Source organism: Salmo salar, chromosome ssa15 (assembly GCF_905237065.1).
Source record: "Salmo salar chromosome ssa15, Ssal_v3.1, whole genome shotgun sequence".
Lineage (NCBI taxonomy): Eukaryota > Metazoa > Chordata > Actinopteri > Salmoniformes > Salmonidae > Salmo > Salmo salar.
In genome coordinates this window covers 80,509,878-80,525,214 of record NC_059456.1, presented here as the reverse complement: position 1 = coordinate 80,525,214, position 15,337 = coordinate 80,509,878, and the positions used below count along the sequence as shown (strand labels likewise).

The window sequence follows — 15,337 nt, the reverse complement described above, 5'->3', positions numbered from 1 at the left end:
GGAGAAGTTCTAATACTACACGTTGGTGATTTCCCAAAGTGAAAAGTCATTTAATTGCAGATCAAGATATCATCTCTTTTGAAACAAACAAAATCACCAAGTCTAACTTTTTAGATCATTGTTGTGTATTACATAAACTTAATTCCAGTTTTGGATAGATATGAATGCAGTTCCTGTGTCAACAAACAGTAAATTAAATAATTTAAGATGGAAAGGGCATTAGATTTTCATAGCAAAAAAACTAACAGCCCCTGCAATTGTGCTCCCGTGTTCCCGTGTGGCACAGCGGTCTAAGGCACTGCATCTCAATGCAAGAGGCATCACTACAGTCCCTGGTTTGAATCCAGGCTGTATCACATCTGGCTGTGATTGGGAGTCCCATAGGGTGGCTCACAATTGGGCCAGTGTCATCCAGGTTTGGCTGGGGTATGCCGTCATTGTAAATAAGAATTTCTTCTTAACTGACTTGCCTAGATAAATAAATGTTAAATAAAATTAAATAAAACATTTAAAAAAAAATATATATATATATATATATATATATATATATATATACTCAAAATGTGTGTAAATATAGTATGAACAGCCATATTAAAATTACATCCAGGTTTAATTTAAAAATACCTTCCCCTGTAGCCTATAAAATATGAAAATAAACTTTGATACAGAAAACAAAATCCTCAGTACTGTGTGTAAACTACATCACCAAGTGGACAATGCAAAATGAAATCAAATTTCAGGCTTAAGTTAAGGTAAGTGGTGTTTTGGAGTGTCAATCAGTCAACAGAAATTAATTAAATAAATAAAACTGTATAGTTGAGAGGGATGAGGGTAAGGAAATAATAGCAAATAAGTCTGACAACACAGCAGACTGGCAAACATACAGTAAATTGAGAAATCACAGAACTAAACAAAAAGAAGAAGAAACTATACTATGGAACAAAGATACAGTAAATTATATAAAGAATGATAGTAAAAAGCTCTGGAGTACTTTAAATTTAATTCTAGGCAATAAAGCAAACTCGGCTCCATCTTCCATTGAGGCAGATGGCTTGTTCATAACAAAACCCTTCGATATTGCCAAACACTTTAATATTGTTTTTGTTGACAAGATTAGGAAAGTTAGGTACTGTATGACATGCAAACAACAAAAGCTGAGCCTTCATATTCATGCATAATGGGCTAAATAATGAAAGACAAGCACTGAAGTTTTGAGTTCCACAAAGTGGGTGTGAAAGAAGGAGATGAGGACAAACCACCTGGTACCAACAACCTGGGTGGTAAATTGCCGAGGTTGGTGGCAGAATACATTGTGACTCCTGTTTGTCGCATCTTTAATTTAAGCCTAGAAGACCGTGTGTACCATCAGACTTGGAGAGAGGCAAAGGTCATTCTACTACCCAAGAATACAGAACACCCTTTAACGGTTCAAACAGCCGACCAATCAGCCTGTTACAAGTGCTTAGCAAACTTTTGGAAAAAATTGTGTTTGATGAAATACAAAGTTATTTTACAGAAGAAACATACAGTAGGTGTTATGGATTTGCATCCTTTGCCTTATCATGGATTGAGAGCTACCCATCTAATAGATTTTCATTAATGGAAGCCTCTTTCATGCAAATTCAGTTGGTGTGCCGCAGGGCAGCCGGCTAGGGCTATTATTGTTTTCTGTTTTTACAAATGACCTTCTACTGACTTTGAATAAAGCCTCTGTGTCTATGTACGTACGCTGATGACTCAACAGTATACATGTTGGCTGCAACAGTAAAATAAATAACTGAGACACTTGACATAGAGCTCCAGTCAGTTTTAGAATGGGTAACTAGCAATAGGCTTGTGCTAAATATCAAAAAAAATAAAAGCATCATTCTTTCATGGTCAAAACATATAGACTCAATGGTTGCTAAAATGGGAAGAGGTCTGTCCATGATAGGGCGTTGCTCTGCCTTCTTGACATCTCAGTCGACCAGACAGGTCCTGCAGGCCCTAGTTTTGTTGCACCTGGAGTACTGCCCAGCTCTGTGATCATGTGCGGCAAAGAAGGACATAGGTAAATTGCAGTTGGTCCAGAACAAAGCAGCACGTATAGCACTTAGATGTACACAGAGGAAAAGTGTCAGTAACATGCATGTCAGTCTCTCCTGGCTCAAAGATGAGGAGAGATTGACTACATCACTATTGGTCTTTGTGCGAGGTATTGATGTTTTGAAGGTACCGAACTGTCTATTCAATCAGTTAGCACACAGTTCGGAAACTCATCGCTACAACACAAGACATGCAACCAGAGGTCTCTTCATAGTCCCCAGGTCCATAACAGAGGCTGGGAAACGCACAGTATTAAATAGAGCCATGACTACATGGAACTCTCTGCCACCCCAGGTAACTCAAGCTAGCAATAAAACCAGTTTCAAAAAACAGATAAAGAACACCTTACTGCACAAAGGGTACTGTGAAGAGACACAGCCATTTTATATATCTTGTATTGTAATTTGCACTGTACTATGTATTAGATCTAGATAGTGTGTACAATGCATTCAGGAGGTATTCAGACCCCTTGACTTTTTCCACATTTTGTTACGTTACCGCCTTATTTTAAAATGGATTAAGTTATAAAAAAAAACTCATCAACCTACACACAATAACCCATAACAACAAAGCGAAAAAAGGTTTTTAGAAAATGTTGCATAATGTATCACAAATGAAAAACAGAAATACCTTATTTACATAAAAGTATTCAGAACCTTTTGCTATGAGACACGAAATTAAGCTCAGGTGCATCCTGTTTCCAATGATCATCCTTGAGATGTTTCTACAACTTGGAGTCCACCTGTGGTAAATTCAATTGATTGGATATGATTTGTAAAGGCACACACCTGTCAATATAAGGTCCCACAGTTGACAATGCATGTCAGAGCTAAAACCAAGCCATGAGGTGGAAGAAATTGTCCATAGAGCATAGGATTGTGCCGAAGCACAGATCTGGGGAAGGGTATACAAAAAAAGTCTGCAGCATTGAAGATCCCCAAGAACACAGTGGCCTCCATCATTCTTAAATGGAAGAAGTTTGGAACCACCTAGACTCTTGCTAGAACAGGCCGCCACGCCAAACTGAGCAATTGGGGGAGAAGGGCCTTGGTCAGGGAGGTGACCAAGAACCCGATGGTCACTCTGACAGAACTCCAGAGTTCCTCTGTGGAGATGGAAGAACCTTACAGAAGGATGACCATCTCTGCAGCACTCCACCAATCAGGCCTTTATGGTAGAGTGGCCAGACTGAAGCCACTCCTCAGTAAAAAAGCACATGATAGCCCGCTTGGAGTTTTCCAAAAGGCAACTAAAGGACTCTCAGAACTATGAGAAATAAAATTCTCTGGTCTGATGCAACCAATATTGAACACATTGGCTGAAACCCAAGTGTCATGTCTGGAGGAAACCAGGCACCGCTCATTACCTGGCCAATGCCATCCCTTCGGTAAAGCATGGTGGCAGCATCATGCTGGGATGATGTTTTCCAGCGGCAGGGACTGAGACACTAGACAGGATCGAGGGAAAGATGAACGAGGCAAAGTACAGAGGGAGAGATCCTTGATGAAAACCTGCTCTAGAGCGCTCAGGACCTCTAACTGGGGCGAAAATTTACCTTCCAACATGACGACCCTAAGCACACAGCCAAGACGGAACGATTAGACTAGTGCAGTGTTACCTAGCTAGCTACCTAGTTGTCTTTGTCATAACTTGATAATTGTTAATTGATAATTGTTAGCTAGCCAGCCATCGAGGTTAGCTAGCCAGCTATTTCCGTCCCCCGCGACGCCATTTTTCCTAACCTAGCCAACTATTACCGACGAGCAGCATTGTTGAAACTAAATACACTACAAGGAACGTCTTGATTAGTGTTATGTTAGCTAGCTAGCTACAAAGTTGCTTTGTATCATGACAAGGTGTAGTACTGAAACTACCGAGGTTACCTAGCCAGCTACACGTTCAAAGTCAACAACGCAGCCACTGCTAGCTAGCCTACTCCACCAGCCAGCAGTACTGTATCATCTTAGTCAATAACATTTTTGCAACGTAAGCTTAACTTCCTGAACATTCGAGACGTGTAGTCCACTTGTCACTCCAATCTCATTTGCATTAGCGTAGCCTCTTCTGTAGCTTGTCTACTATGTGTCTGCCTATCCCTGTTCTCTCTCCTCTGCACAGGCCATACAAACGCTCCACACCGCGTGGCCGCTGCCACTCTAACCTGGTGGTCCCAGCGCGCACGACCCACGTGGAGTTCCAGGTCTCCGGCAGCCTCTGGAACTGCCGGTCTGCGGCCAACAAGGCTGAGTTCATCTCAGCCTATGCTACCCTCCAGTCCCTAGACTTCCTGGCGCTGACGGAAACATGGATCACCACAGATAACACTGCTACTCCTACTGCTCTCTCCTCGTCTGACTACGTGTTCTCGCATACCCCTAGAGCATCGAGCCAGCGGGGTGGTGGCACTGGAATCCTCATCTCTCCCAAGTGGACATTCTCTCTTTCTCCCCTGACCCATCTGTCTATCTCCTCATTTGAATTCCATGCTGTCACAGTTACCAGCCCTTTCAAGCTTAACATCCTTATCATTTATCGCCCTCCAGGTTCCCTTGGAGAGTTCATCAATGAGCTTGACGCCTTGATAAGTTCCTTTCCTGAGGATGGCTCACCTCTCACAGTTCTGGGTGACTTTAACCTCCCCACGTCTACCTTCGACTCATTCCTCTCTGCCTCCTTCTTTCCACTCCTCTCCTCTTTCGACCTCACCCTCTCACCTTCCCCCCCTACTCACAAGGCAGGCAATACGCTTGACCTCATCTTTACTAGATGCTGTTCTTCCACTAATCTCATTGCAACTCCCCTCCAAGTCTCCGACCACTACCTTGTATCCTTTTCCCTCTCGCTCTCATCCAACACTTCTCACTCTCCCCCTACTCGGATGGTATTGCGCCGTCCCAACCTTCGCTCTCTCTCTCCTGCTACTCTCTCCTCTTCCATCCTATCATCTCTTCCCTCTGCTCAAACCTTCTCCAACCTATCTCCTGATTCTGCCTCCTCAACCCTCCTCTCCTCCCTCTCTGCATCCTTTGATCTCCTCTGTCCCCTATCCTCCAGGCCGGCTCGGTCCTCCCCTCCTGCTCCGTGGCTCGACGACTCACTGCGAGCTCACAGAACAGGGCTCCGGGCAGCCGAGCGGAAATGGAGGAAAACTCGCCTCCCTGCGGACCTGGCATCCTTTCACTCCCTCCTCTCTACATTTTCCTCTTCTGTCTCCGCTGCTAAAGCCACTTTCTACCACTCTATACTCCAAGCATCTGCCTCTAACCCTAGGAAGCTCTTTGCTACCTTCTCCTCCCTCCTGAATCCTCCTCCCCCTCCCCCCCCTCCTCCCTCTCTGCGGATGACTTCGTCAACCATTTTGAAAAGAAGGTTGACGACATCCGATCCTCGTTTGCTAAGTCAAACGACACTGCTGGTCCTGCTCACACTGCCCTACCCTGTGCTTTGACCTCTTTCTCCCCTCTCTCTCCAGATGAAATCTCGCGTCTTGTGACGGCCGGCCGCCCAACAACCTGCCCACTTGACCCTATCCCCTCCTCTCTTCTCCAGACCATTTCCGGAGACCTTCTCCCCTACCTCACCTCGCTCATCAACGCATCCTTGACCGCTGGCTACGTCCCTTCCGTCTTCAAGAGAGCGAGAGTTGCACCCCTTCTGAAAAAACCTACACTCGACCCCTCCGATGTCAACAACTACAGGCCAGTATCCCTTCTTTCCTTTCTCTCCAAAACTCTTGAACGCGCCGTGCTTGGCCAGCTCTCTTGCTATCTCTCTCAGAATGACCTTCTTGATCCTAATCAGTCAGGTTTCAAGACTGGGCATTCAACTGAGACTGCTCTTCTCTGTGTCACGGAGGCTCTCCGCACTGCTAAAGCTAACTCTCTCTCCTCTGCTCTCATCCTTCTAGACCTATCTGCTGCCTTTGATACCGTGAACCATCAGATCCTCCTCTCCACCCTCTCCGAGCTGGGCATCTCTGGCACCGCGCACGCTTGGATTGCGTCCTACCTGACAGGTCGCTCCTACCAGGTGGCGTGGCGAGAATCTGTCTCCGCACCACGTGCTCTCACCACTGGTGTCCCCCAGGGCTCTGTTCTTGGCCCACTCCTATTCTCGCTATACACCAAGTCACTTGGCTCTGTCATATCCTCACATGGTCTCTCATATCATTGCTATGCAGATGACACACAATTAATCTTCTCCTTTCCCCCTTCTGACAACCAGGTGGCGAATCGCATCTCTGCATGTCTGGCAGACATATCAGTGTGGATGACGGATCACCACCTCAAGCTGAACCTCGGCAAGACGGAGCTGCTCTTCCTCCCGGGGAAGGACTGCCCGTTCCATGATCTCGCCATCACGGTTGACAACTCCATTGTGTCCTCCTCCCAGAGTGCTAAGAGCCTTGGCGTGATCCTGGACAACACCCTGTCGTTCTCCACCAACATCAAGGCGGTGACCCGATCCTGTAGGTTCATGCTCTACAACATTCGCAGAGTACGACCCTGCCTCACACAGGAAGCGGCGCAGGTCCTAATCCAGGCACTTGTCATCTCCCGTCTGGATTACTGCAACTCGCTGTTGGCTGGGCTCCCTGCCTGTGCCATTAAACCCCTACAACTCATCCAGAACGCCGCAGCCCGTCTGGTGTTCAACCTTCCCAAGTTCTCTCACGTCACCCCGCTCCTCCGCTCTCTCCACTGGCTTCCAGTCGAAGCTCGCATCCGCTACAAGACCATGGTGCTTGCCTACGGAGCTGTTAGGGGAACGGCACCTCCGTACCTTCAGGCTCTGATCAGGCCCTACACCCAAACAAGGGCACTCCGTTCATCCACCTCTGGCCTGCTCGCCTCCCTACCTCTGAGGAAGCACAGTTCCCGCTCAGCCCAGTCAAAACTGTTCGCTGCTCTGGCACCCCAATGGTGGAACAAGCTCCCTCACGACGCCAGGACAGCGGAGTCAATCACCACCTTCCGGAGACACCTGAAACCCCACCTCTTCAAGGAATACCTGGGTTAGGATAAGGTAATCCTTCTAACCCCCCCCCTTAAAAGATTTAGATGCACTATTGTAAAGTGGTTGTTCCACTGGATATTATAGGTGAATGCACCAATTTGTAAGTCGCTCTGGATAAGAGCGTCTGCTAAATGACTAAAATGTAAATGTAAATGTAAGACAACGCGGGAATGGCTTAGGTCTCTGAATGTCCTTGAGTGGCCCAGCCACAGCCCAGACTTGAACCCGATCAAACATCTCTGGAGAGACCTGAAAATAGCTGTGCAGCGACGCTCCCCATTCAACCTGACAGAGCTTGAAAGGATCTGCAGAAAAAACTCCCCAAATACATGAGTACCACTATTGTTTTCACTATATATTTTACCTCTTGGGGATGTCATTCCAAAACATAATGTTAACTTTCACTGCTATGCGGATGACACACAGCTGTACATTTCAATGAAACATGGTAAAGCCCGTGTTTCAGACATAAGGAAGTGGAAGGCTGCAAACTTTCTATTTTTAAACTCGGACAAAACAGAGATGCTTGTTCTAGGTCCCAAGAAACAAAGAGATCTTCTGTTGAATCTGACAATTAATCTTGATGGTTGTACAGTCGTCTCAAATAAAACTGTGAAGGACCTCGGCGTTACTCTGGACCCTGATCTCTCTTTTGACGAACATATCAAGATTGTTTCAAGGACAGCTTTTTTCCATCTGCGTAACATTGCAAAGATCAGACATTTTCTGTCCAAAATTGATGCAGAAAAAGTAATCCATGCTTTTGTTACTTCTAGGTTAGACTTCTGCAATGCTCTACTTTCTGGCTACCCGGATAAATCACTAAATAAACTTCAGTTAGTGCTAAATACGGCTGCTAGATTCCTGACTAGAACCCCCAAAAATTATCATATTACTCCAGTGCTAGCCTCCCTACACTGGCTTCCTGTTAAGGCAAGGGCTGATTTCAGGGTTTTACTGCTAACCTACAAAGCACTACATGGGCTTGCTCCTACCTATCTTTCCGATTTGGTCCTGCCGTGCATACCTACACGTACGCTACGGTCACAAGACGCAGGCCTCCAAATTGTCCCTAGAATTTCTAAGCAAACAGCTGGAGGCAGGGCTTTCTCCTATAGAGCTCCATTTTTATGGAATGGTCTGCCTACCCATGTGAGAGATGCAGACTCAGTCTCAACCTTTAAGTCTTTATTGAAGACTCATCTCTTCAGTAGGTCCTATGACTGAGTGTAGTCTGGCCCAGGAGTGTGAAGGTGAACGAAAAGGCACTGGAGCAACGAACCGCCCTTGCTGTCTCTGCCTAGCCTGTTCCACTCTCTCCACTGGGATTCTCTGCCTCTAACCCTATTACAGGGGCCGAGTCACTGGCTTACTGGTGCTCTTCCATGCCGTCCCTAGGAGGGGTGTGTCACTTGAGTGGGTTGAGTCACTGACGTGGTCTTCCTGTCTGGGTTGGCGCCCCCCCTTGGGTTGTGCCGTGGCGGAGATCTTTGTGGGCTATACTCGGCCTTGTCTCAGGATGGTAAGTTGGTAGTTGAAGATATCCCTCTAGTGGTGTGGGGACTGTGCTTTGGCAAAGTGGGTGGGGTTATATCCTGCCTGTTTGGCCCTGTCCGGGGGTATCGTCAGACGGGGCCACAGTTTCTCCTGACCCCTCCTGTCTCAGCCTCCAGTATTTATGCTGCAGTAGTTTGTGTCGGGGGGCTAGGGTCAGTCTGTTAGATCTGGAGTATTACTCCAGTGTCCTGTGTGAATTTAAGTATGCTCTCTCTAATTCTCTCTTTCTCTTTCTTTCCTTCTCTCTCTCGGGGGACCTGATTCCTAGGACCATGCCTCAGGACTACCTGGCATGATGACTCCTTGCTGTCCCCAGTCCACCTGGCCGTGCTGCTGCTCCAGTTTCAACTGTTCTGGCTACCTGTCCCAGACCTGCGGTTTTCAACTCTCTAGAGACAGCAGGAGCGGTAGAGATACTCTCAATGATCGGCTATGAAAAGCCAACTGACATTCACTCATGAGGTGCTGACCTGTTGCACCCTCAACAACTACTGTGATTATTATTATTTGACCATGCTGGTCATTTATGAACATTCAAACATCTTGGCCATGTTCTGTTATAATCTCCACCCGGCACAGCCAGAAGAGGACTGGCCACCCCTCATAGCCTGGTTCCTCTCTAGGTTTCTTCCTAGGTTTTGGCCTTTCTAGGGAGTTTTTCCTAGCCACCGTGCTTCTACACCTGCATTGCTTGCTGTTTGGGGTTTTAGGCTGGGTTTCTGTACAGCACTTTGAGATATCAGCTGATGTAAGAAGGGCTATATAAATAAATTTGATTTGTAGCGTCATACCCAAGAAGACTCGAGGCTGCCAAAGGTGCTTCAACATTCAACAAAATAAGTAAAGGGTCTAAATACTTAAGTAAATGTGATATCAGTTTATTTTTAATGCATTTGCAAAGATTTCTAAAAACCTGTTTTTGCTTTGTTATTATGGGATATTGTGTGTAGATTTATGAGGGAAAAAAATCTATCCATTTTACAATAAGGCTTTCCGAATGCCCTGTATGTACTGATACGTAGGCTGTGTGTGACATTTTAAATGTATGTATTTCAGTCCTTGACTAGTAATGTTCTGTACTATGTATTATGTCATGCTTCATGTGGACCAAAGGAAGAGTAGCTGATGCTTTTGCAGCAGCTAATGGGGATCCTAATAAATACCAAATATGAATGAAAGGCAATAGTTTATTGAGACTGAAAAACAACCTTCAATTACAAATAAATCCCAGCTCAGTGTAAAAATGACAATAAATAAAAGTAAAAAAATAGACTTAAATAAAGTATAAAATGGAGTTTACTTTTTAATCAAGAAACTGCTAATTTGTCTGCTTAAAGAACCAGTAGTCAAAAATGTAATTTTCCTGTTTTTTATATACACTGAGAAAACATTAAGAACACCTGCCCTTTCCATGACATAGACTGACCAGGTGAACAATGATCCCTTATTGATGTCACTTGTTAAATCTAGATAAAGGGGACGAGACAGGTTAAGAAGGATTTTTAAGCCTTGAGACATGGATTGTGTATGTGTGCCATTCAGATGGTGCATGGGCAAGACAATATACTTAAGTGGCTTTGAACGGGGTATGGTAGTAGGTGCCAGGCGCACCGGTTTGTCAAGAATGGCAACAACGCTGGGTTTTTCACACTCAGTTTCCTGTGTATCAAGAATGGTCCACCACCCAAAGGACATCCAGCCAACTTGACACAACTGTGGGAAGCATTGGAGTCAACATGGGCCATCAAACCTGTGGAACGCTTTCAACACCTTGTAGACTCCATGCCCCGACGAATTGAGGCTGTTCTGAAGGAAAAAGGGGGGTTCAACTCAATATTAGGAAGGTGTTCCTAATGTTTGGTATCCTCAGTGTATATTTCCACACTATGTGGTTGGAATAATACTATGACATTGTGAAAATGATAATGCCCATTTAGTGTAAGAGCTGTTTGAAAAGATCGCCTGAAATTTTTTGCCTGTTTTGGTGGGATGGAGTTATGGCCTGCCTGGTGACATCACAAGGCAGTTAACTAGTAAATAGACCAATATGAATTCCAAACATCTCTGCCATTAACAGCTAGTTTTCCCCTCACCACTCCCAGACATTCTTATCAAAATTCTTGGTTGAGATATTGCTCTTTGTTAAGAAGCATTTTTTTCCTTCTTTAAAAAAAAACAAAAAAACATTTGAATTGAAAACCACAGTTAATGATTTGATATTGAGATAAAACGCTGTATTGGGGGCTTTAAAAAGGCAAATTATACAAAAGACAAAAATGTCAGTCAATAGACCAGGAAAAAAATCTCTTTTACAAATGGACATTTAGTAATCTAATAATGTTCACAAGACATATGAAACAAGGACCATCATATTTTCGTTAAATTAGACAGTCAAAATGTTACATAAAAAATCAAGTAGTGAAGAGAGAGTAAACTGATTTGCAGTTTTCTTTTAAGAGCATTGGGGTACATTATGAACAATGTCTTTTGGATATAGACTTGTCCCAGACGTGTTTGTGCTCTTGCCAACTCCATTGATGTCATTGTTTGATGTGAGTTGACAAGAGCACAAGCAGATCTGGGGAAAAAAATGTGGATATGGATGAGCTGGTCAATAAAGACGGAAGGAAATGTATACTTTCTTGGCATTACCAGAAACAGCCTCTTTATCAATGGAATGCAATCAGAGAAAAATAATACACCAAGCTTACTAGTATATCTGCATTGTCAAAGCAAATAGCTTCATCCCACAAAAATGTGTTACTGAACACCATATAAGAAATCTGGATAATGCAATCGGAATAAGAATAGTTATCGAAGTTCTGATAAAAGAAAAAGAACAAAATACTACTTTACTGTCACATTGAAATTGCATATCAAACTACACATTACACTGTCTGAAATCATCTCAAAAAGCATTTCTAACCCTCCGAAATGTTACTTTTTTAGGCATTTGTATTTTCAACTAACTTTAAAAAACGTTTAAAAAAGGCTCAATGTATTCCTGACTTGAAGCTCGACAATACCTTTCCAAATTAAATTCGTCATTATTAATGTAATTCTTTACGCATCATTTTATTTCAAATGTGATCTTCCTATGGCATAATGACAATAAAAATGGCAAGTTAGATCTTTTAGATGAGACAACTTAACCCAATTGTTACTTAATTAAGTGCTACAATATACAGTAGTATTCAGACCCCTTGACTTGTTCCACATTTTGTTACGTACAACTTTTTTCTAAAATTGATTAAATAGTTTTTTTTCATCATTAATCTAAGCATAACACCCCATAATGCCGAAGCAAAAATAATTCAATACTATATTTACACAAGTATTCAGACCCTTTATCCAGTACTTTGTTGAAGCACCTTTGGCAGCGAATACAGCCTCGAGTCTTCTTAGGTATGACGCTACAAGCTTGGCACACCTGTATTTGGAGAGTTTCTCTCATTCCTCTCTGCTGATCCTCTCAAGATCTGTCAGGTTGGATGGGGAGCGATGCTGCACAGCTATTTTCAGGTTTCTCCAGAGATGTTTCGATCAGTTTCAAGTTCTAGCTCTGGCTGGGCCACTCAAGGACATTGAGACTTGCCCCGAAGCCACTCCTGCGTTGTCTTGGCTGTGTGCTTAGGGTTGTTGTCCTGTTGGAAGGTGAACCTTCACCCCAGTCTGAGGTCCTGAGCAGGTTTTCATCAAGGATCTCTGTACTTTGCTCCGTTCATCTTTCCCTCGATCCTGACTAGTCTCCCAGTCCCTGCCGCTGAAAAACATTCCCACAGCATGATGCTGCCACCATGCTTCACCCTAGGAATGGTGCCTGGTTTCCTCCAGATGTGACGCTTGGCATTCAGTCCAAAGAGTTCAATCTCGGTTTCATCAGACCAGAGAATCTTGTTTCTCATGGTCAGAGTCTTTATGTGCCTTTTGTCAAACTAAGCAGGCTGTCATGTGCCTTTTACTGAGGAGTGGCTTCCGTCTGGCCACTCTACCATAAAGGCCTGATGGTGGAGTGCTGCAGAGATGGTTGTCCTTCTGGAAGGTTCTCCCATCTCCACAGAGGAATGCTAGAGCTCTGTCAGAGTGACCATCGGGTTCTAGGTCACCTCCCTGACCGAGGCCCTTCTCCACCGATTGCTCAGTTTGGCCGGGCGGCCAGCTCGAGGAAGAGTCTAGGTGGTTCCAAACTTCTTCCATTTAAGAATGATGGAGGCCACAGTGTTCTTGGGGACCTTCAATGCTGCAGAAATTCTTTGGTACCCTTCCCCAGATCTATGCCTCGACACAATCCTGTCTCGGAGCTCTACGGACAATTCCTTCGTCCTCATGGCTTGGTTTTTGCTCTGACATGCACTGTCAACTGTGGGACCTTATATAGACAGGTGTGTGCCTTTCCAAATCATGTCCAATCAATTTAATTTACCACAGGTGGACTCCAATCAAATTGTAGAAACATCAAGGATGATCAATGGAAACAGGATGCACCGGAGTTCAATTTCGAGTCTCATAGCAAAGGGTTTTCGTTTTGTCATTACGGAGTATTATGTGTAGATTGTTGAGGAAAAATTATATATAATCAATTTTAGAATAAGGCTGTAAAGTAACAAAATGTGGAAAAAGTCAAGGGGTCTGAATACTTTCCGAAGGCACTGTAAGTGATGTTCTTTGTTGCAATCGATCAATACAAGCCTTTACAGCCCATTAAACTGAACATGATGAGTACCTCATATCTTTTCACACTGTTTTTATATAAACTCAAATTCATATGATAGCTTAACATCTGAATCAAGCCCACATAAGGCATAACAGTAGCTAACAACAGCCCAACCTGGACTTTAAGACAATAACCTCAAGACTGGCATACACCAGTGCCCCATGTTAAACTACGGCCAGCCCCTTTCAGGTCCACTCTCTGCTTCGAGTCCATTTTCATTAGTGTAGCAAGAGATTACGCTGACCAGAATGCATTTCACTCAGTGAATTGCAATGGCATCGACAACACCAGACTCATTCCGAAATGGACACAGCAGTCCACGTCACACAAAGAATCACATTGGTTGAACTAAGTATAAGTGGTTGTGTCACTTATTTTCATTTTCTCTTCTCAATATTGGGTGCTAGAGATGGAAGAGACAACCTCATGGGGGAGAGGGGAAGCATGCATCCCAAAAATATATAAAACAAAGGTTGAGCAATGAACTGTATCTGTAGAATGGAGATGGATAATAAAAAATATATACAGTATAATATATCTATTGCTGTATAAATTCAAAAATATTAGCTATCACTTAACAAGTCTGTTACAAATCTCCAAGAAAGTCTCTTTTGGCTAGACCATGTTCTTACGACGTGTTCAGTTTGGTTCTGCCTGTCCAAAGCCGTTCCCGCAGCTCCGCTCCAGTCCAGTCCAACACAGAGTTCAAGAGTGCTGCCCGCTTTAGTGCCGATTCAAATTCCTGTACCACTAGTATTGAGTCACACTGCAAATACACTCAGGGTGCTGGTCTGGTCTTTCAAGCCCAGGATGCTGTATGCAATTCTCTTCAGGTGGCCAGGCAGTCTTACGCCAATGTTCTTGATATCCCTGTGAAAAAGAAGACGAGAGCGATTGAGAGAGTCATTGGATGGGATTCACGTCTTGACTTGGTTCAGATTTCTTTCAAGTCACATGTCAAACTCATTCCGCGGAGGGCCGAGTGTCTGTGGGTTTTCACTTCACCCTTGTACTTGATTGATGAATTAAGGTCACTGATTATTAAGAAACTCCCCTCACTTGGTTGTCTAGGTCTTAATTGAAAGGAAAAAACTAAAACCTGCAGACACTAGACACTAGCAAAGCAAAGATAGCAACCTATTGAGAATAACCTCTAGAGACTAGCTGGGAGGATGGAAGGACAATTTCACATTTTCAAGAAAGGGCCAGAATCTGGCAAAGGTGTCCCACATCTAAGTCACTCACTACCAGGTTTAATTACATTTTTAATTAGTTAATGAGGATTTTCCATCTCGCCCATCAATCACTTCTCTGGCGAGCAGAGGGAGTGTCGTAAATAGTTCCTGGTTAGGTCAAGTGCAACCAGATGACAAGAGATCGAGCATGGGACCGAAGATCTCACCAGGGAATATATGACACACACTTCAAAGACGTTTCCCCTGTTTCCACACAGCGCTCATTTTCATGTGTTATGTCTGAAGACTATCTAACTCCCAGATACTGTAATTATTGAAAGACTGATATGATATTTCGGGACAGTGCCTTCGTCTGAAAATCTTTTGGGGGTTTGTGTTGCCCTAAAGTCCTCTCCTCATCCACAACTGTTCTACGCTACATTTGCCTTAATTTCCCTTATCTCCACATTGCCCCTTCTACTCTAGTGGCTGTTCTCTCTTCTTCTCCTTCTCCTTTCCTTTTATGATGCATAAGTCACGAGGGCCTTTGCCCTACACAGCCAGGACCAGTGTTCAGGCTGCTGCAGAAGTGCTGCCCTGGGCTGGTGGTGTGGGCAAAGGAGGGATGAGAGAAAGAATTGTAAAAAGGACAGAGGGAGGAAGAGAGAGGAGGGGGCAAACCACAAGCCACCACCAGGCCACCACAAATGAGCCTGGTCTTTCTTTCGCTCCATAATTTCTTCCATCTCACTTGTTTTCTCGAGTTGTAGAAATGCCAGAGCTTATATTG

The 15,337-nt window shown here is 44.1% G+C and overlaps 1 protein-coding gene across 1 annotated transcript in view; it reads right to left on the bottom strand.

Moving 5' to 3' along the window:
- Nucleotides 1-13,141: 13,141 nt before the first annotated feature.
- LOC106572015 (ephrin type-A receptor 2) overlaps nucleotides 13,142-15,337 on the bottom strand; it is a 45,825-nt gene continuing 43,629 nt past the window's right edge. The window contains exon 17 of the mRNA XM_014145712.2: nucleotides 13,142-14,242. Coding sequence (XP_014001187.1) covers nucleotides 14,134-14,242 — 109 coding nt within the window. The 3' untranslated portion in view covers nucleotides 13,142-14,133. The remainder of the gene's footprint in view (nucleotides 14,243-15,337) is intronic.